Genomic DNA, 22,397 nt, shown 5'->3' with positions numbered 1-22,397 from the left:
TGAAATTCCCAAGTATAGAATATATTCCATTTTTTTCCATTTTTCAGAATCTGAGCTGTAACCAGAGGACATTAGGACATGATTTGTTAAAGGCTCATGGATGTCTTTATATTGATATCACTGTGTTTTAATGTGCAGCTTTAACATTCAGGTAAGGAAACAATCCATGTCCTCCTTATGGGAAACTTCTTGGTTTTGTGCCACTTTTATGGCTCAAGTGGTTTTTCACTTCTGTTTCTGCTCTTCTCTTGTTATGCCTCTTTGGTTTTCCCCGTGTCCTTAGGATTAAATGGTATATTCAAGTGAGTATCCATAGTTTTTTAAAATAACCTAATGATGTTCAAGAGCACATATTCCTGATGTATTTTTCCACTCAACACATTTCTCTTCACAAGTCTAAATCCACACTGCTGCTGCCATGACCATATGTCTTCAAATTAGACAGGAACAACCAATAGACCTTGATACCTTAAAAAACAACAACAAAAATTCCAGAACCTACAACCCTAAAATCATGCTTTGTGTATTTCCACATCTATATTAGGTTTCTGTTAAGGAACTGGATTTCCTAACTAGTGTTCCTACATGCAATCTCTTTTAATATTTCATAAGCCAATTTTATATAATTGATAGGTACAATAAATTAAATATTTATTTCTGTTTTTCACTGGTTTAGTAGAATTTAACACCTGCTACTGACAGAATGAAAAAACCTAACACGAAATATCAAAGAAATAAATAGTACCCAGTACATCTATTGATTTTACATAATATTTCCATGTTTTAAAATTGCATTCTCTCAAACCATTACCTTCAATAGTGGAGCTTCACAAATGCAAAGTTTTTTGCCAGGAAGCCCTGTTATTTTGCTGGCACGTTTGACTGGAGCTATTCACTGTGCAACAATTTCTAAGTCTGAGGTGATATGAAACTTCACAAGTTTTAGCTCGAATCCTAACAAGTTATTTAACATAGAAACAAGGTTTCATTCATGGAGAAAATTAACCCAAAAGGGGTGCTTCCTCACCTCTCTGCATCAGTTGTTATAAATTGAAAGTATACCATTTAGATATTCCTTAATTAACATGTTTTGGAAAGATCTTGAATATCAGCAAAGGTAAAGTGCTATGCAGGCACTGAGGATAATTTGCTAATAGAAAGTTGACCCCTTTCAACAGTGTGTTATTCTGTCAGTACCTGCTATTTCACAACCAAGGAGTGGAGAATAAAGAACAGCCCCTTTCCTAACGGTCAGGAAGGAAAAATCAGAGTTCAAACCCTTGTCCTGAGAAGGACAAGCCTGGGGTTTCTGAGGAGAAACAGAACAAGTCATTCTGCAACCTCAAACCCATCTTCTGGCTTCCTGAGTTGGTGTTCTGGTGAGAAGTGCTTGGAAATAGCATTGTTTCTATTTGTAAGGGGAGATGGTAGAGGGAGAAACTCAGGTGGTGGTGTGGGTGACACAAAATCAAACAAACAGGTACAGAGCTGATAAGTTTTACACTGGTATTTCCTCTTGGACTTCATTGGAGGGTATATATTCTTATTTTCTGATTGCAGGAACATTAATAGAACAGACCTTGTGCAAAATTAGCAGAGTTGCCAGGCATCCTGCTCTGACAAATATGAATGGCCCCAAATAAAGATCTCCCCTCAGATATGGCTGTGTAGGCAGGCACACAGCTCAGTAAGCACATAAATAAATGCATAACAAAATGTGCCATTGCATGCACGTCTGAGTTTTTAACAAACTGCAAACAAATGAGGCTTCACTGTATGCACTCTAACTCTGTTCTCACTTCACAGACTCTTTGCATCTTTATTTTTCCCCCAACATCTTTGTTTCTCTCAAGTGTTACTTCTGTCCTCTACTTACCCATGCAGGGTTCTGTTGACTCAACTGGAAAGACTTTTCATGAGAGCCTGCCCTAGCCTGTCTCAACCACTTTCCATCATTCCTTCACTTCTGATTCCCTGCACACATATTCCTCCGTTCCAGACAGATTTTTAAGTCTCATTTCACATTCCTTCAAGGTCTGCTTTACTCAAGCCCCACTATTTTTTTTTTTCTTTTTAGCTACTAGTCTTTGTATGGCCTCTCATCAGCAATTCAAACCTGAGGATATTGTGATTGCATTGTTGGAACTTTTCAACTCCAAGCTTATCTATCACGCCTACATTATTTCTAGTGATTAGCTGCAGTATCACTGTTAAGCTTGTAGGCAATTACCTCATTTAAGGCAGCATCCTTGTAGTGCCTCACTGAACATGCTGTTATCAGCATTTTCATACTGCTGGCTTTTTTTTATTTCTTCCCATTCTGTACCAGAACAAATGAAGTCACTTGTTTCTGCTCCAACCTCTTTGAGGCTGATTGTATTTAAAGATACTTCATCTTTGAACTTACACTTAATTCAAAAACTTTGTTAGCCCATGATATCATTCAAAACTTTGAGACAGACTGCCATGCTGCATCTTGGTTTTCCACAGTGTGTTTTGAGCTTGTTCTTTGCACTAAACTTCCAGTGATGTTAACTAGAGCACAACAATGCTGTTGTGATGTTGAAGATGCAGAACAACCACAGACTATGCAGAATGCTGCAGCAGACAGGGAAGTGATCAACTCCCAGTATAATTCCAGTATAATTAATAATTCATTAACTATAAGCAATAATCACTGCCCTGATAACCCCCTTTAAGCAGCCAACTGCAACCACCTCTACACTCAGACAGTGGCCAAGAAATCCTTAGTCACCAGTCAGCACCAAATATACTTCCCACACACTCCTGAGAGTAAAGACTCACTGACCTGCCCCCAGCCCAGAGCTGAACATCATCTGCCACCCTGGAGAGCAATCAGAGACAGATCACAGCCATAGAAAGGAGCTATTTCTGATTTCTGATGGATGTTTTACAGGTAGAGTGTGCCCTTTGCAGACACACCATAAACCCAACACGGTTGTTTTTCAGACAAGTAAAACAAGACACAAAGTGAAATGTTGTTTATGTGTTACCAAGCCTCCTCCCTTGCTTTGCCTTTCATTTGCAAATGCTCTGAGCTCTAAAAACTGACTTAGTATCAAATTACAGCTGAAGTAGACACATAATTAAACCTGCACATAATACAACTCACATGCTACTGAGGGGGGACCCTTGCTTTTTGTACTGAGCATGAGACTTAAAGGCAGAATCTCACAACTGATCTCAGTTTGACTTTTGCTTTGTCTGTTATTATCTTTGTCTCGTATTTCACTTTTTTTTTTAATTACTTTCCTCTCTGTCCCCAAAGCAGAGTCAAAAAGGCAGTCAGTTTTCTTGAGAAGCTCATGCACTCAAATCACCACCAGGACTTGAGGAAGCACAAGAGATGGCAGTGGAGGCCATAAACCCAAAATTTCCTGATGCAGTGCTAGGAGTTTGTCTCTTTCCAAAATCGAGGTGCTCCCTTGGCAGTGGGACAGAGGCACTGCTGTGCAGAGCTCCCTGCCACCCTGCCCTCCTCAGCACTGCTCAGGTTATTCTTGCCAGGTGAGTCACTGGCCTTACAGGCATGTCAGCCTCCTTCACTCAGAACAGCTTCTTAAATATTCCACAAGAATTTATGGCGTGTCAGTCAAGTTGGTAAAGGCATGGTTAAAAGAATTTAGGATACCTGTGGGCCTCCTCCCATCCTGATGTCTTTCCCCTCGTGGACTTTACTAGAGAACAAAAAGTAGCCATGGAGAATTATTTCAGAGAAAACAGGAGTCAGGAGCCACCAGATTACATAGAGGAAAATGATATATAATATACTAGTTTATATTATATAAAATTAAATATTTTTATATTTCTATGTATTTATTTTCTTATTTATTTTCTATTTTTATATTTGTATATAACTTTAATTATAATATATTAATAATATTTATACTATATAGTTAAATTATATTTTATATAATATTTATATTGTATTATATATCATATATCATATTTACATATAGTATATATAATATATTTTATTATATATAATATGTTTACTATATAATATATAATAAACAATAATTAATATTATGGGTATTATGTATTGTATATTATTTATATTTCATTATGTAAATTATATTATATTTTATATATTTTATATATTATACCCCTGGTGGCTTTGTGCTTCAGGACCCTGGTGAATGTGTGCATGCTCAGCAAGGCACTGTAAACCTCTGTAACCCCAGGATTTGGTGCTCCCCACATGCCAGGCTGGCATCATGGACAGTGAAGCAAGAACAGTTTGAGGATTGCACATCCCCAGCCAAAGCAAGGCTGTGGACCAGATTACTGAGGTTGTGACCATTTAAAAAAAAACCTTAAAGCATTGCCAACCAATCAAAAACTCCCACAGCTAACTAGTTAACCCTTTTCTGGAATAATTTTCAACTGGAATTCTTTGAAAACTCAGCTCACAATGACACGTGAGAAGCACGTGTAACAGCACAGCTGAAGGAACTTTATTTTGTTGTAAAGGACAGGAGGAACTGGACAGAGGCAGCAACAACTCCTAAAGCCACTTTTTCAGTTGAATCCACCATACTGTGGACTCACTTTCTCCCCAAAATGATACAAAGATACAAATAAAACAAAATTCAACTGGAATTTGAGGCTCTCAGCAGTTCTGACAGGTTGGAGTTTGAAAGCCTGACTCTCAATGCATGTATGTAGAGGGCAAATAAATTCTTATTTTTATGCCTACCCACAAAGAAGAAGCAAAAGACTGAAATAAGGAAATTACTGGATATATTCAGATGGATAAGTATCTTGTAAAATGAATAACTAGGCAAGGAAAATCATTAACAATAGAGCCATCTGCTGTATTTCAAAAAAACTACACCAGCAAAATTCTGAAAATGGTAAAATGCTTTACAAGCTGAATTTCTCACTACTTAGTGTTACAAAAAGTGATCACAATGATTAGTGCATCAGTTTAAATAAGAGGTAATGTGTATTTCTTACACCTCTTCTAATTAAAAGCAATATTTAGCAGCATAATACTGATCCTCTGTGTCTAATGATGCTAATTGGCATTGTAGCTGGGCTTGTTAGAAGCCTGAAATGCTCTCCATTCCACTGGAATCAGAGAAGCACAGAATTGTGTATGGTAACAGTGATGTCAGCAACAAGCCGAATATTTGTTTAAATACCGACAAAACAGTTGATTACGTTTTTCTTGCTTTAGTGTAAGAATTTCAAGCCTGAAGAAAAAAAAGGAGGAAAAATATTAACATAAAAAATTAGGGGAAGTTTAGAAGACGGACTAAGATATACTAAGAACCCAAGTGGTTCTCAGTATATCTTTACACTTCTAGAAATAAACTTGGGAGCCCACTTTCAAGCACAGTGGGAAAAGCAAGTGCCTGGGAGCTAATTCCCAATTTTGCATCTCCAACATAAAAACACAGAACTATAATCCTGGTTCAGCTAGGAAAAGTTGTACCAAAGCTGTAGAGAGAGAATGTAGTGCTGAAAATCTGGGATCAAACAGGTGCTAGGCTAAGCAAAAATGTAATAAAGTATGCACAGCCCCTGGGAGCTCTGTCCTGTTCTGCAGGGCTGGTTTCCTGAGCTGCCCTCTCAGAGGTGGTTAGAGATGATCACAAACCAAAACTGAGAGCTTTTGGCATGAAACTGCACTGGGAAGTTCCCCTTACCTTTAAAACAAGCTTGTGAGCCACCTACCCACATCCTATCTGTAGGTGACCACAGCTGCCTCCACAAGTCTGTCTGCCCCACATGCCTTTATTAAATATTCTGATCAGATGTTTGACTTTTACTTGAATTTTACTTGTTCCTACAACCCTTGCCATTCAGCAGCTCCTTACTTAACATTTCATGCAGTTTTTGGTAGGTGACACAAAACAAGTGACACTCCATTACTCCACCTGCAGCTGCAGTAATTGCCACACAAATTTTTTCCGCCATCGACAAAAACCAAACTTCCAAGACCGGAATTTTTTAAGCCTCATAAATAACATAGCAAAGACATTCTTAGCTTAAAAGGAGAACCAAGGGTATTTACCTGCCATCATAGCTATCATACTGGCTTTGTAGACATTGGCAAAGGAGCCCAGTTCACCTGTGGCCAAGATTGTTTTCATGTGAGCTTCTCCACAGGCTGCACGGCACAGGCGGATCTCCTCGTACAGACCTGGGGATGAAAGCACGTGGGAATGATCAAAGTTGCCTGAGAGATGTTTTCAAGTATGGCTGTAATTTCCACTTCTGGATTAATTTCCAATCTTATAATTAGCCGTAGCACTCAGGAACTTAAGTTTTGTAAGTTCAATAAATTACATGACTGGAGGTAATTAACAACGCCGTGCAGTTTCAGACTTTACTTAATAGCTATTAATGTCTGTTCTCTCAAAATACAAATGTGCTAAATACCCATGAATACATCAGCAGTAAAAAATGCTGTGATAGTAAAGATTGATCTTAAACCAGCTTTTCCAGCAATAAATACGGTCATACATTGAATCAGTACTCAGATAGCTGTGTTTTCCTCTGCACCTGGCCAGTGAAACCCTCCCTTTTATCCTTCCTGGTAAAATTCAGCAGTGCTCCCACAGAAGTTTACACAGAGGGAGAATAAAAGAGCCAAAAAATAATGAAGAATTGCTGTCAGAACCTGGCTGCTGGGGGATGTTTAAGATTGCTCCAGTGTCGGCAGAAAAGCAGCTCTTATAGTGCACAGTCACTACTTCTGGATTTCAAATTAAAAAAAAACCCTAAGATGCAAAATAAACAAACAGGATGCTTTGCAAGAGGGTCCTTTTGACAAACTGTACTCAATCTTCAATCACATAATCAAAAAGTTCTTTGACAGAAGGCTAAAATACACCTTTAAATAGATCTTGCTAAAACAGTCTAGGCTAGAAAGACTTTTGTTATTTTCAGCAATATCAGACTTCTTTTCCCCTCAGCCCTTAAGTGAGACCTGGAAGCGTGGGGCAGGGCTTGGCAGCAGTGGCAGGGCCCTCATCCCACTGCTGCCATGGGCACACCAGGGTGTCTAGGGCTGGAATTGCTGGGCTGGCCTTCTGAGACACGCTGCACACATTAGCAGACAACTGGCTGATGCACTTAGCAAGTCCCTTTATAGACACCAGGCTTCACCTTGTTTCTCACTGTGTACCAAAGGTGTGAATTAATCAGAACTAGCATGCAGTCTAACATGTTTTATTGATCAATTGGTGATGCTCCAGAAACCTACATCAAATCGAGGCTCAAAAAGGAAACACAAAGGACCTGTGCTATATTTTTTTTTTTGGTGCATTTAATAACCCTGCTCATGTTAGATCCAAATGAAATCTCTTTTTGTGGAGCAACTCTTTCCTGAAGCTTTTGAAAACCCAGAGAAAGCAGCTTTCTTCTTCTTCTAGCTTCAGTAACAAGAGGAAAAAGTTTTCCCTACCTTCGAGATACGCCACCAGAAACGTCAAAACAAAATCAACAAAACGTACATTTAGTTTGGATTCCATGAAAAGAAATTCCATCCCCACAGCTGTTGCTCCCTGGCAGCGCAGCTCCAGCAGCCCCCCTTGCAGTTGGAAGGTGCTTTTACATGCAATTAGCGTTAGGAGCAGCCTCGCTGCCTGCCAGCACTCATCATCCCACGGCCAGGAACGCTCCGGATCCTCAATCACCCGTGTCTGGCAGCTTGGCTGGGGTGCAGGAGAAGCGGGCACACCTCAGTGGGGCAGGTGTGCGGGTAAGAAATGCTGTTCTTTATTCAGAGAGCAATTATTGCAGACAGCAGCTGACGCTCACGGGGCATTTTCAATAAAAGTACAGAGAGAAATGCAACTACATTTGGGGCACAGCACCCCAGTCCCAGTGCAAGATGGAACTGCTTTGATGCAGAACAAATGTAAAAACTCCGGCTCCTTTCAAAAATAAAAGGAGAAGTTTCACTACTCAGTCAGATATAAAACAAGGCACAAATAATGGGATGATCCTGCAAATTTTGGGCAAATGTCTAAATGCCTAGTCAGTCCCACTTCAAAATGTACTCAGTGTTTCAAGGACTGCTGGGCTTCCAGTGGGACAGTCTGTGCTGCCAGCACTTAAGGACTCAGTTTCACCAGGCTGAACAGCAGCAGGATCAAAGCTGGGTGCTACAAATGCAGGAATATCTGTGAGCTGTGCAGAACACCAGCATACACAGCACCTCTGTTAGCAGCAGTGGCACAAAGATTTTGGTCAAAAAACTCTGTCACAGGAAACCCTGCAGGCATATTTTCAACTAATGAGCTAAGAACCCCATGGAGAAGCTGCAAGAGAATTTATTTTTGACTCCTAAAAACAAGGAAAAAGAAAAAGCTCTCAAAGAAAATGGCCAGTACTCTCCAACCAATATTATCCATTCTAAAAGCTGACTAAATCTTAAGCCAGGAAAGAAAAAAAAAAATAAAATAAAAAAGCAAAAGAGCCACTAAACCCCAAACCAATAAACCCACAAAAAAACCCCAAAGCAAGCCAGCCTGTATAGAATATACCTGGAGGGAGCTGCTCACAAATACAGTGTGCAGGAGCTCTACTGACCCAGCTGTTAAAATGGGTGTGAATAAGAACTCTTCTACTTTGCACCACTTGAGATACCTGACAGTTTTCATGAACTTTAGATCTGCCTTTACTAGCTGCATTCATAGAAGTCAGAAAAATTCAGATTTTGTAGGGAAAAAAATGCTTTTGCAGCTGTGGCTTTAATTCCACTGTTACAAAACACAAGAGTTGTAAGTGTCCTTGTCATTTTCCGAACACTGTGAATATTTAGTACATTATATTGAATTTTAGCAGCTATTAAATACAGCAGAGAACATGTTCCTTCCATGTACATTTCCCAAGCAAATATCCCTGATAACTTCTGCTAGCTGTAATCTGCACTAGGTTGTCTAGATGGTCTGTTACTTTGGTGTAATACATTAGTCCTAAAAATCACAAAATAAGGGGGATAATCCAGATATCCAACAAAGAAAAAAACCCACACTGCTTATTTTTTATAGAATAGCTCTTCTACAAAAATGTGGTAATAAGAAAATTTTTCTTTAAAAAAATTCAATTTTTTTGGTGTTTTTATCTAGTCAGTGACAACGAATAGAAACTGAGATGAGAAGATGTTTTGATTTTTGTTGGCCCAAAAGATCAAGGTGATTGTGATGGGCTGGAAACTGGAAAATGAGCTGGAGCCCCTTGTGTCTGGCATGTTGATGGCAGGTTTGTTAACAAAATGACAAGCACGAGGCTATCAGCACAACACAACCCCCTCACATATGTGCAACTCCAGGGATTCACATTCTGGAGACAGAGCTGGGCTTCAGGAGCCCGAGCTGCTGCTGCTGCCAGCACCAGCCAGAAACTGTGCAGTGTCACTGTCATATTTTCTGAAAAATCCCTTCACCAGGATTCCTTCTCCTGGGAAGCTGAGAAGCCTCAGAGAAAAATGAAAACAATAATTATCTGATTGCTTCTCCTGTGTTTTGCTGCTTTGGAATGTGGTTGGCGATTGTTTGTCCAACAGGTGAATTGTTTTGACTTAATGACCAACCACGGTCAGGCTGTGTTGGACTCAGGAGAGAGTCACAAGTTTTTGATTAGTATCTTGTTAAACCTTTTGTAAGTATCCTTTCTCTATTCTATAGTATAGTTTTAGTATAGCATAATTTATCATATATCATATAGTACGGTATGGAATGGAATGGAATGGAATAAATTAGCCTTCTAAGAACATGGAGTCAGATTCCCAACTCCTCCTCCATCCTGGGAACCCAGCAAATACCACAGTGCAGCAGGGCAGTCTGCACATCCAGAAATGGTAAATCCAGCTACAACCCTCCTGAACAATGTGGGGAGGCTTCTCCAAGGCTCTGGAGCAGGGAATGTGCTCTGCCTGTGCTGTTTATGAAGTATGTAGCACAAAGTAAGGTCCCAATCCCTGATCAAAGCCTCTAAACCCACCCATAAAAAATCAGCAGCAGTGAAAAGCACTTTTCATAATGGGGTTATACCATGGATGCAGCCATGATCAAAGTCTCAGAGTATAACTGGAATTTTTTTCCCTTTTTTTAGGAAAATTCAACTGCCACAGAGCAAATGATGGGTGAACAGTGCTCCTACAGCCACTGACAATGTAGCATGTCCAGGTGTTTGTTTGCTAGCAGCTGTGGAATTAGGAATTAACACTTACATTACTGCACCCCACACAACTTCAGGAGTACAGCAAATGCTGATGACAGGGGGAAAAACGAATAATAAATAAATATTTCAACAATTTGTTGGTCAACTTGATCGCTCCTTACATAAAGGCTCCACATTCTGTGTCTAAAGGAAGTGTCCAAACTGATAATTAATGTTTAATCCATACTTTGACAAGTAATACAAGACAAAAGCTGAGTAAACTACTTTAAAGTAGTATTGCTTTAAAAGCTAAAAGCTTATAAAAGGTATGTAAATTCATAAACTTATATTTCATTTCATGTTATTTTCTGATGTAATTTAGCTGTCCAATAAAGCTGCTTTCATACTCAGCATTATTTAAAAGATCTTAACAATTACTTCACAAAGATCTGGAAAATGTATTCCGAGTGTCATAAAGAGCTCCAGCAATATTCAAGAACTTCTTTAAAATAACTTGACATAATTGGACATACACTAAAATATTTAATAACCAAACAAGCCTTTGAAGCAAATCACAAAGCAACACTATTCTATTGTGGTGACCCCAATTATTGCACAGGCTAGAAGAAAAGCTGGAAATGAATTAAAAAGCACTCCACAACATAGATTTTTTTTCAATAACTTCTGAGGCTATGAAGATGTCAGCATAAGAAAATACCCATTGAAGCATATTATTGTTATTTTTATTATTATTATAATGAATACTACTATTAGCATAAATTATAATATAATTGCAAGGCAGATTTAGTTGACGAAGCACCTCAAACACACGGACAGGTACTGCACTGCTTAATTTTATATAATATGGGGATTTAACCTAAAAAAATCCTTTTTTGTCTCTTCTTCTAGATTCCTTATAAGCATTTTATAGATTATTCTAAATTATTCCTAATCACACAGGTAACATATCTATTGAAAGCTAAACAGGAAGACAGAACACTAGATTTTCACCAAAATATCCAGATCACCTAATGAAATACCTTTATTTTTATATAGGAAAATTAAATATTGTAATTTTTCACCTTGTGGCATCTCTATGGCAAGTAAATTCTGTTCCTGAAGTAGCTTTTTTTCAAGATCACATAAACATGTGTCACAAACAGATACAAATTCATGAACAAACTTAGGAAATAATTTGGAAATAATTTGAATTGTGCCATTGGTGAAAACAACCATATATTTATATTTTGTATTTTATTTTTATATTTATATAATATAAACAATATATTTATATAGTATATAGATATATTAATGTATTATATAATATATTATATATAAGGAATATAGATATTTGTTTTATATTATATATAATATATACAATCATGTATATTTAATATATATGTGCATATATAAATATTTATTAAAATATACTTTAAAAAAAATATATATATATATGTAAAATAAGGATGGCTTTCAACCTTGTCAAGATTTCAGTTCTGGATAAAAGAATATGCATACCAAATTAATATCCCATTCATTTCAGTCATGATCCAAACTCTCTCTCTGAATCCAAGCCCTATATTTCTCCTCTCAGTTCTCCTTCATATTAAAAAAATAAAATTAAAAAAATTAATCCTTAAATAACTAAGACCAAAAGTATGAAGATTTCAAATATTACAAAAGAGGCCAAGATATTACATCAAGGAAACCAGTCCTGAAGACACAGATGCAGAAACATGTGGGGTGTTTGGTTCAATTCTGTTAATTGCAAGAAGACCAGAAAACATGATCTATTACCATTATTTCTGTTATTTCCTTAAATAAAGTCAGGTACCAGGGCTTCATTATAAAGTCTGCCAAGCAAATAGGATATTCTGGCACTGCATTTTACAGCTAAATGGAAAATTCATTCCAAGACAATGATGTGTCTACCTTCACATGGAGATTAGTTATAGGAGCACTGTCAGCACTTAAGGCAAGCCATTCACAGTACATTAAGGATGCAATTAGAGCAAAAACCATCTTCAGCATTATTGTTCCTACTAATTAGTAGTAGTCTACAGATGCCAGAACATCAATAATAATATGAACAGTCAATTTGTTCCCTCAACTTTCAGCAAAAAGAAAACAACTAGAATACGTGTTTTCGTCAAGAAATGAAACATGTATATTTTAAAAGGTATCATCTACATTAGCAGCCCGTTGGGCTTTCTAACAAAACTCTTCAAATAATTAGGGTTTTACTTGCTATTTTTTTAATGCTGTACACAAAATCCTCTAAAGGCATGGAGGGAATCGATCTGAATTTTCAAACCAAAAAGTCATTCTGCCTGCCCAGCCTGCTACAATTTCCAACACCATTACTCTCAAAAAATGCAACCCTTTCTCATAATTTCATTGTATAGTTTTTATTTAGCTCAGAGCCCCAGATTACTCTGAGGGGAAAAGACCAAATTCTTCAAGGATTGATGGAGAGATTTGGGGAAGAGACAAAGACAGACCCTGTATGTGCATACAGAAATGTTTAGGGTTTTTAAAACTATTTTTTTACTTACCTTCCCACTGGCCAGTCAGCACCAGACTCCTGCTAATGACAATGTCAATCTCTCGGGCCCCATATTCCACTGCCAGCCTTATTTCAGCCAGTTTGGTCTCCAGAGGAGTTTGTCCAGCTGGAAACCCAGCAGCCACTAGCATGAAAAGGGTGCAGGTAGAAGGAAGAAATGTTTCATAAAGGTGTTAAAGTTTTAGAAATCAACAATAAAATTGAAAATACCAGTAATACACCAAAAGGTTAGAACATTATTCTTTTTTTTCAATGCTTGCCATGATTTTAAAAACCTACAGGCACTTCATGCTACTCTCTCTTCACCAATAAGAAATATTGGCTCTACCCTCAAAAACCAATGTCCAGCAAGGTAAGTGCATCTTGTGAAAAGATCTTTCACATGCCTTGATGTTTTCCAGAACAACCTAGATAAAAGCACAATACCTATTGCTTCCAGCAGATTGAGCAAACAAGGAGATCAGATATGAAGCAATATATACATTTTTAATTTTCTCCAATTCTTTTATGTAGTATATTAAATCATAATAATGTTGTTTAATGGTTAAATCACAATATAGCAAAAATTGCTTTCAATGAGTTCTATTTAAGATGATGTTTATGATGGTAAAGTACAAAACTCAAAGGTAACTTTGGAAACAGAAAAAATAATGGCTTTGTCAGAGATTGTCTTTCTCTCTGACATATAAATGCATTTATTATGTAATTTTCCCCTATACAACAATGAAACAAGAACAAAAAACTCACATGTTTCTTAGCATTTAACACCTGATCTAACTTCAAAGTCAGCCCCTCCTTTGAGCAGGGGGTTGGACCAGATCACATCCAGGGCTGCCGTATAACCTGAATTGTACTTCTTGTTTCCTGCACATTCAGGACTTTTGTCTCATGTGTGATGACTGGAGAAGAGCTGACCCTGTTAGATTTTGGGTGTGAAAGTCCTGAACCTGTGGCTGCTCAGGAGGGAAAAACCCCTGTCTCTGCTCACAGCTTCCTTGGAGTCAGCCTGCAGGATGTGCTGCTTTTGGCTGGGATAGTTATCCTCACTGTAGCTGGGTTGGTTTGGATTTGTGCAGGAAACAGCCTTGGCTCTCCAGGGATGGTTTGGTAAGTGCAGAGTAGTGCCAGCACAGAATCAAAGCTTATTTATGAGGCTTCTCTTGGTGAGTGGGCTGGAGTGCACAAAAAGGCAGCTCTTATCTGAAACCACAAATTTTCTCACTTTTACTCTTCCAATTCTCTTTTCCCCTCCATCCTGAAAGTGTCTGCATGAGTGAGTGTGTGGCACTTGACACAGGATTACACTTAAAAGCCAAACATTATAGGGAAAATAAACCTTTATTAGAACTCACATCATCATCATCATCATCTACTTTGTGTATACTGACACTTGTCCAGCACTCTATCTCAATTTCTTCTGTCCTGGTGAGAAAAACACTGATATATTTTAAAGGCTTCTTTGAAGAGCTTCCAGCAAAAAGACTTGGCATTGTGATAAGCTTCAAGTTGGAAGACAACAGAAGATTATACCAGAAGAAATTTCTCCTTCCACTCCCTTCCTTCAACCTCTTACCTTTACACCTTACTCCCTGACACAAAAGCAAGTCCAAATTTCTGGATTTCTCTATGTATTTTATAGCATTAGATTATTTAATGGGATATTTTGGAATAAATCTTACCTGAAGCCACTGGTATGTTACAACCAGCAGCTTTGAGGGTGTCCACAGCATCAGAGACTCTTGCAGGATACACACAAACTGCTGCAGCAGTGATACCTGCAAAAGCAAAAGCCACAGTTCCCTTTTTCATACAGAGAATTCCACCTTCTCCATGAACACTGCATTGTCCTCACCCCCCACTCCTGTGTTCTCACAAGGATTTAAGCAGCACACCAGGGATGTCTGTTATGCTGCTGAAATGGTCCAGGTCATTCTTGTGCTGTTTCCTACCTCTTGTCCATTCACCTGGCCCTGGGAGTAAGTCTGCATTGGCAGGAGTTAAAACTCCAAAGTTTTTATTGACAGACTCACAGTTTAATGCCAACACAGTTAGACTTGATCACAGTTATGCTTGATCAGCAAATTGCTGCAAGAGAAACTGCACTGCCAAGCTCTGCTCTTACTTGTGGAGCCAGACTGAGCCCAGCAGCAACTGAGCAGTCTTTATGTTAATGCAGCCCTCCTGCATCTCCAGCTAAAGTGCTCTTCTCTCCAACTCTCAGATAATTGACCTCATATTTCATACTTCAGCTGTCTGAAGAGTCCATAAATCCAAGTTTTTAAAAAAAGACTAATCTTTGATTTTTTATGTGTAAGGCTTCCATCCCCCTTTGGCCTACACTACTTCAAGCAGTGGACCAAGGTCTTTTCCAAAAAGTGAGACAATAATGAGGAAACACAGACATTTCCTCTAGAAAATACACACCCCAAAAGCCACCATACCTTTATCATGCATGTCCAAGGCTTTGAGCAGATCCTCTCTGATGGGGTGCTTTGCTTTAAAACACAGCCTCTGAACGTTTGAAGGAGTATCATCACCTGAGAGAGTGGTGAGGTCTATGCAGGTGACAGCTTTCAGCAGCCAGGCTGCCTGCAAAGGGAACAAAGCAAGGAATGGAGCATTTCTGTTTGCAATTCCAAGGCCAATCTGCCTTAGAAGTGCAGGAATCAGAAGCCTGGCTCTCAGTCTGACAGTGGGGAAATGTACAGGATGTAACATATAAGCAAATAATGGCTTAGGATAGACAGGCTGACAGATATTTGTTCATGTCTTCAGCAGTATTTAATGATACAGAGGATACTTCCTCAAAAGGATCCACTTCTTTTTGTGTGAATGAAAAATAACAAACACCTGTAATTTTGGTGCAAAAAAACCCCCAAAAGCAAGAGGTAAATGACAAGGTTAAAGCACTCTTTAGATGGAAATGCTTCAGAATTTTAAAAGACTCATTAATCCTAGAATGGAACAGAAGCATAGCTAAAAATTTCATGAGCTTTTTTTTTTCTGAACAAAAATTGAGCTTAAGACATTATTTTGAATTATCTGTTGAAGGTCTTCCAAAAAATGCTCATTTACAGTGATGACTTCCCTCAAAGCTGACTTCTCTTACAGGACACTTGTATAGGGAGAGAGTTTGCAATGGCAATGGGGTAATGAACCACCACTGGCCTCTGTTAGTCTAAGCCTGACTGATTGTTTCTGCTTCCTCCTTTCATCCTATAATTGTTTGAAACTAGAAATAGTTTTATGTTTATTTTACTTGGATTTTTTTTATCCTCTGTTTGAGGGAATTTTTGAGAATTTTTATCTCCTCTCCTATGACATGAATGCCAGTCATCAAGACAGATGCAGACAGGGGGTTTCAAGAACTGGTATAAACTTGAGGGTTTTTTAAAGGGTTTTCCAATTGGGTATTTTGGGAAACAGGCTACAGGATTTGAATCTGGGATGCTGCTCACATTCAAACATGTACAGGTTCAAAATCACCTCTGTTAAGAAAACAGCACATGACTGCCCTGCTGTGACAATGTTCAAACAGAGGAGAGATGCTTCTGACACCCTTCAACTATTTTGAACAACTTTTTAAAGAATTTCTTATAATTAAATGATTCTTGCTTTGTTCTGTTACATTCCACTCTTAAGATTGATCCTTCATCATTTCCTTCCTCCTGCTTTCAGGTTTTCAGCTAGTGTTGCACATAAACAAGTTGTTCAGAGGGCAGAGAGGAGGCGTCCCAGGCATTGTTTGCAGAACAGCTGCTTGGTGAATGGAGAAAAAGTTTGTCTTTTTATACTAAGATGGACAATAACCAACCATTTACCTTATTTCAGCAGCTTTCCTAACATTAGTGGGCTCCTTCCCCCCACCAAATGCCACAGCCAGTCAGGATTTTTGAGTTTTAGCTAAAAAAAACTCGTTAAGCAATGAAATCACACATGTTGAGAATGTTTAAGCAAAGAAAAATCATCCAGGTAGGTCAAATTTGACAGGGACGATGATCATATCTTACAGCTTTAAAATTAAAAAATAAGAAGGCAGCATGCAGAGAAGTCTGTCTGGAAAACAGAATAAATGTGGAAGGATAGTAATATACAATTTAATCCACTCATGAATAAAGATGACTTAAATACATTTGCAGTTTTGCCAGTCATGAGTTATATGGTTTTTAACTTGTTTGGATAAATGCATCACCTTATTCCATCCCATCATCATCAAATACAAATTACTAAAATAAGACATGGACAAGCACATCTTTTAAGTTTACATGTATCTTGAAAAAAATTCAATATTACAGCCTGGAGAGGGAGAGTGACTGCTTTAAAAATACAGGAACAGAATGCATAAAAAGAGCACTTACTTGCCAATTACCTTTCAGAGTTTTCCATTTTTTAATTTGTTCTGCATGCCTCACCACTGCAGGTCGATTCACATACACTTTTGAGATCCTGCCAAGTTCTGGGGAGCGAAACAAAAAAAAAAAGGCTCATCTATTTCTGTGTTCTTTTAATATATGGTGTGGTACTTCAGAAGAAAGCTGTAGAAAGTTTGGAGCCTCTGAAGAGAGTGTTGGGCTTTCATGTCCTTCTAATGGCTTGTGTTCTTATCACCAGACCAAAATAACCTCAACTTCTGTCAGGGGATGATTTGTGAACTGGATATTTCACACAGCATATTCTGTGTGCCATTGCAAGTGAATTAACTGAGTGCTGATGAGACAGAGACACTGCCTTGTAAATTTAAATATAGGTGTATTATACATGTAGCATGGGGAAAAAAAAAAAAAACCAAAACAAAAAACCCCTAAAAACAGCCTTCTGCCACTGCTTGATGGCTTATTTCTAGATTCCAGAATTTCCAAAGAGCAGCAGATGCACAGCATTTACTAAAATAATGAAACTGTCTAGAGTCAGAAGAACCAAATATTGGCCACTGCTTAACAAAGGGTGACTGACTGAAAAAGGAGAACTGAGGGTTAAGGCTCTTGAAATCTTTAAATTTCTGCTTAGTATGGTAAATCCAGAGTGTAATTTTTAATATTAACAAATACAGGCTGCTCAGAGTACACAGGAAAAAGAAACTGGAGCATCTTTAAAATCTCTCACATCCCAAAATGTAAATAATTCCTCTAAATACCGATGTACCGGCATTCCATGAAAATAACATCAACAATCATTAACCACCAATCATCAGCAAATCACCACCATCAATCATCAAATATCACCCCCAGTTAAGGTCAGAATATGGACATGGGCATAGACAGGTACTAGGAGATAATAATTCTGGGTGATTGAATTTATTAAGAAGATGTCACTCTATGAATCTTCTTTACTACGGTGGTAAATTGCATTTCCCTTGAGCATATTGATTAAAAAAATGTTTAAAACTTAAAAAAAAAAAAAAAAAAAAAGCTGGTAGACAAAATCACTAATTTTGTACTGAAATCTTATACTTTTTTTTTCTTCCTACTGAATAGCTTTGATAGCCAAAAACATGTAGAAAACTAATATACTAGCCAAAGTATGTGTAAATAAAAGCTTGTTTTCCTAGACTTACAAAAACCAATTTAGGGTAAAGATGACTCAGAGGAAATGGAGGACAACACGAAACAGCTGAAGAAAATCTTGTTTTGAGCATAAGTAAGCTACCACTGTCCTATTACCACATACAAACTATTAGTGAGTGGTACCCACAAACTGTTAGCTAAAAACAGAACCAATAAATCAGTGAAAGAATTTCAAAGGGATCCTAAGGATTTTATGGATTTTTTTAAGAGTTTAGCATCAGACTCACTGCATGGCAACAAGGAAAATGGGGAGCTTAGAAAGTTGCAAGCAAGTCAAAGACAAACCCTTGTTATTCTTCCCAATTTCAAAGCCACAGGTTTATCCATTCTGTCCCCAAAGAAAGGAGCTCAGCTCAGCTGACTTGTAGAAAGCAGGTGGGAAAAAATTGCTACAAAAACCATGGCTATAACTTTCCTCCTTTTTTGCCTATCAGGATATATTTGACAAAGTCCATGGGGGAGGAAAACACACATAAATCAATATATGGAGGAGGGACACACAAACTCTGTGTTAGGATTCTTCTGCTACCTGTGCCAAGCACTGAGGTAGCATCATTTAATCATAATCCCATTTATTGTAATAACTTTTGAACCCTCCTGGGGGCACAGTGACCTTTCAGCCCCTTTGGAAAATGTGACAAAACTAAAGGAAGCAGTTTAGATGAGGAACTCAGCTTTTCCCTCTCTAATAGGGATCCTTTCAGCTGGTCTGCTCTAACCTATTCTTTCTACACTTTTGAAACAACCAAGAAAACCAACCAGTAAATTATTTATAAAAACAATTCTTTGGGAGAAGAAGACAGTGAAGAAGTAAAGACAGTGAAGAAAGTGTCCAGTCTGTTAGGGAAAATTCAAATTTGAGATGAAAATTTAAATGAAAAGACACAAATTTCACCCATGAGTAGGTTAATTCTTAATTAGCAACTGTTTGTAGAGGATTCAGTCTGATAAAGCTATTGTATCTACCCAACCTGACTCTTGAGCATCCTGACTCAGGTCTAAGCAATCTTTTTAAGATGTTAGAGCCCTGCACACTAGATCAGCTTAAAGGAAATAATCAACTATAAATGCATTTGGAGAAAGGAAAAAAAAAAAGAATTCATAATGGGAGAAAAGGTGTGGAAGGAGAATGGAAGTGGAAATGAGCTACTACCTTTGCTTTGCCCAAAGTCACCTGTGAAAGTCACCAAATATCAGGTGATCAGCAATAGCTGACTGCATGTTTTTTGCAAACAGGACAAAATCCATTGGTTTGAGCCAATGGATTTCACTGTCTGACACATTTCCCCCTCTGGTCTCAGTGACTCAAGGCTAGTCACAAAGGTAGCTGACACATGGCAACTCACTAATGTCTAATATCTAATTTTTGTGCACGGGATGCAAGAGTCCCTGCAAGATGACAGAATGTGGATCTCCAAGTATTTTTTTTGAGCGTGGGAACTCAAACCACAGTGCACAGCACAGGCAGAAAATTTATTAAAAAAAAAAAAAAAAAAAAGGAATAATTTAACAAAAAATCAGAACTCCATCCTTTCTGTACAACTTAATGTGAGACATCATGCAGCTTTTACTACAGGAAATAAAAGGGTGCAATGAAAATGGCATGGCAAGGAAGGACAAAGGTTCTGGTAATGTGCAGCAGCAGATGGAGACTTCCATATAACACAGACCTTTTATTCAAGCCCATTCCTACATTAATTAAAGCAATGGGTAAGTGAAAACAAATATGTCTCAGCATAATTGTCTCTAAATAGACTTTCAAAGTTTGCCATGTGAGGTCTCATCAAATCTTTAGATCTAAGTGCCTTTATTCAGAAAAATCCCTCACAATTCCAGCTTTTCTCTTTTTTTCATTAAATATCAGAATAAAACCATTTTTTTGAAATAGAACTGACTGCCTTTGGATTCTCCCCCTCCCTCTCTCCCCCAAGCTTTATGATTTAGTATCTGGCTAAGGAAAACTATATTTAATTAGGCTCATTAACCTTGCAGTGTGAACATGTCTTTTTTTTTTTTTAAATAAGTCATCTGCTAGTCATCTGCACAGTCATGTGGCTTCAGGGATAAAAGTAATTAAAGCAGTTACACTACAGCTAATTAGCCAATATTCTGTAATCACTCTTCTAGTTTACTTTTTTTCTCAGAAGACATCTGAAAAAATCATATTCAATTCCTTAACAGGAAATTCATCTCCTCTCTTTGAAGAACACGAATCCAAAAATACCGAGCATTTCCTCAGAAAACAATAAATAAAACCACTTCATTAGGATAATTACATAAATATCTAAGCTTCCTCACACATTCCTCATGAAACAGACTAAGCTTTAGAGAAGCTTTAAAAAAAACGTGTTGATGGCATCCCTTCAGATGGTGAAACAGAAAGCTCAGGAACGCCTGAGGCAAGAGTTTCACAAGCATTTTTAGGCAGCACTGCTCCCAAAAGGAGCTGCCCCCCTCAAGTGGTTATTTCATTTCGTGTGCCAGAGACAGCATGTGCGCTCCTGCTCTTACCATGAGCACACCATCAGTCGGGGAAGGGAAGTGATGAAAGCTGTTATTTCGGGAGGAGAGACTCAAACTGGGTGCTGAGCCTTCCCTGCAGAAAGGAGGAGTTCAGCTGGACACGGGCTGACCCCAGCTGGCCACACAGAGCTCAGCAAAGCCACTGAAAGGACAGAAAAGGCTTTGGGATCTGGTCTCATTACAGATGTCTTACCATGTAAGGTTTTTAGAGATTTGGGGGTTATTCAGCTCTGTCAAGACAAAAGCCAGTGTTATTTTTCCATAGAGACACTTGATATGGACAAGAGATCCTCAATTTCATGTGGGTCTTCCTTTGTATGACACAAGTTCAGTCTCCAAGTTATCAGCATCCAGATACATCATGATACAAGCATGAGCCCTGAGCTGGAAATCAGGTCTGCTGTCTTGTGCCATCAGTGAAATCACACAGTGCTGTCCATGGATCACACAAAATGGATCATGCTGTCCTCCTCCAAAGCACTTTGGGAGCCACCAACAAGCCTTTCCTCAGGAAGGGAGAGGCAGAACATCAGGACCTGGCTTCCTGCAGGCCCAAGTCCCCTGTTGTTCCCTCGCTTCTTCCCTGACCTGAGACATCTCCTCACCCCAAAAACCCAGCTGTGGTCCTTACAACCTTATGTCCTCATGTGGTCCTTACAACCTTGAGTAAAACAGAACTCCTTTACTGGCATAAAGGCCAAAATAAAACACTTGCAATGAAAATCCATGTAATTTCTGATCTGTACCTGCCTTTCCCTCAACAAAAGAGCTGATTTGGTCACTGCACACAACGCCTAACTTATTTCCAAGACAATCTACTTGTCCTTCAAATTTGATTAAAATTACCCACCAGATTCAAAAGGTGCTAGAACAGTGAAGAACCAGAGCCACAGTACAGGCTAAAAGCAGCTATTAATATATTAGAACAGAATAATGCTGTTTTGAAAAGGGATGTAACACTTCATTATTTAAATGCCACTTACCAACAGGCTAGCTCTCACATGTAGATGGCTCAGAAATACCAACTATAATTAAAAATATATAAATTGAAATATAATGAATGTATTTTTGTCCCTTCAGCTACAGGGTCTAAGCAACACAGATAGATAATTGGTTTTTTTAAGATTCCAAGTACATTGCAAAACAAGTGCAACTAATTACTCATTGCTCAGAATGCATACATATATGTCTGTGTGTATAGATATATATTCAGACATACATAGACACACAGAGGTAATAAAACTTATAATTGTAGAATAATTTGGAAGACCTTTGAAGACCATTTGTCCTGGGCAATGCAGCATCTCAGCTCTGAGGCTGCTGAGAGCTTTATTCAGGTGTGTTTTGAGAGTCCCCAAGGATGGAGATTGCAAAGCCTCTCTGAGCCCAACCTGTCCCAGCACCTGACTGTTCTGCCCCAGATTTTCTCTCTTATCAATCTCTCTTTCCTATTGGAAAAAAATATATTTGCTGGGAACGCCCCAACGAAGGCAGGAATAATGAATCTGACTCCATGTTCTCAGAAGGCTAATTTTTTATTTTGTAATACCATATTAAAGAATACTAAACTATACTAAAGAATACAGAAAGCATACTTACAGAAG

At 38.3% G+C, this 22,397-nt stretch overlaps 1 protein-coding gene across 4 annotated transcripts in view; it reads right to left on the bottom strand.

The window, feature by feature from the left end:
- Positions 1-22,397, bottom strand: part of DERA (deoxyribose-phosphate aldolase) — a 45,245-nt gene that overhangs the window by 19,949 nt on the left and 2,899 nt on the right. For all 4 annotated transcript variants that reach the window (XR_010027638.1, XR_010027639.1, XR_010027640.1 and 1 more), the window contains exons 2-6: positions 17,065-17,162; positions 15,148-15,295; positions 14,386-14,481; positions 12,696-12,830; positions 6,044-6,172 (exon numbers count right to left, since the gene is read on the bottom strand). Coding sequence is in view for 1 of the 4 variants with exons in the window: in XM_063155647.1 (XP_063011717.1) it covers positions 6,044-6,172; positions 12,696-12,830; positions 14,386-14,481; positions 15,148-15,295; positions 17,065-17,162 (606 nt within the window). In the remaining 3 variants the exon portion in view is untranslated. The remainder of the gene's footprint in view (positions 1-6,043; positions 6,173-12,695; positions 12,831-14,385; positions 14,482-15,147; positions 15,296-17,064; positions 17,163-22,397) is intronic.

The sequence above is a fragment of the Melospiza melodia genome, chromosome 4, assembly GCF_035770615.1.
Source record: "Melospiza melodia melodia isolate bMelMel2 chromosome 4, bMelMel2.pri, whole genome shotgun sequence".
NCBI lineage: Eukaryota > Metazoa > Chordata > Aves > Passeriformes > Passerellidae > Melospiza > Melospiza melodia.
The sequence above is the reverse complement of the archived record's forward strand: the minus strand, read 5'-3'. Positions and strand labels throughout refer to the sequence as shown.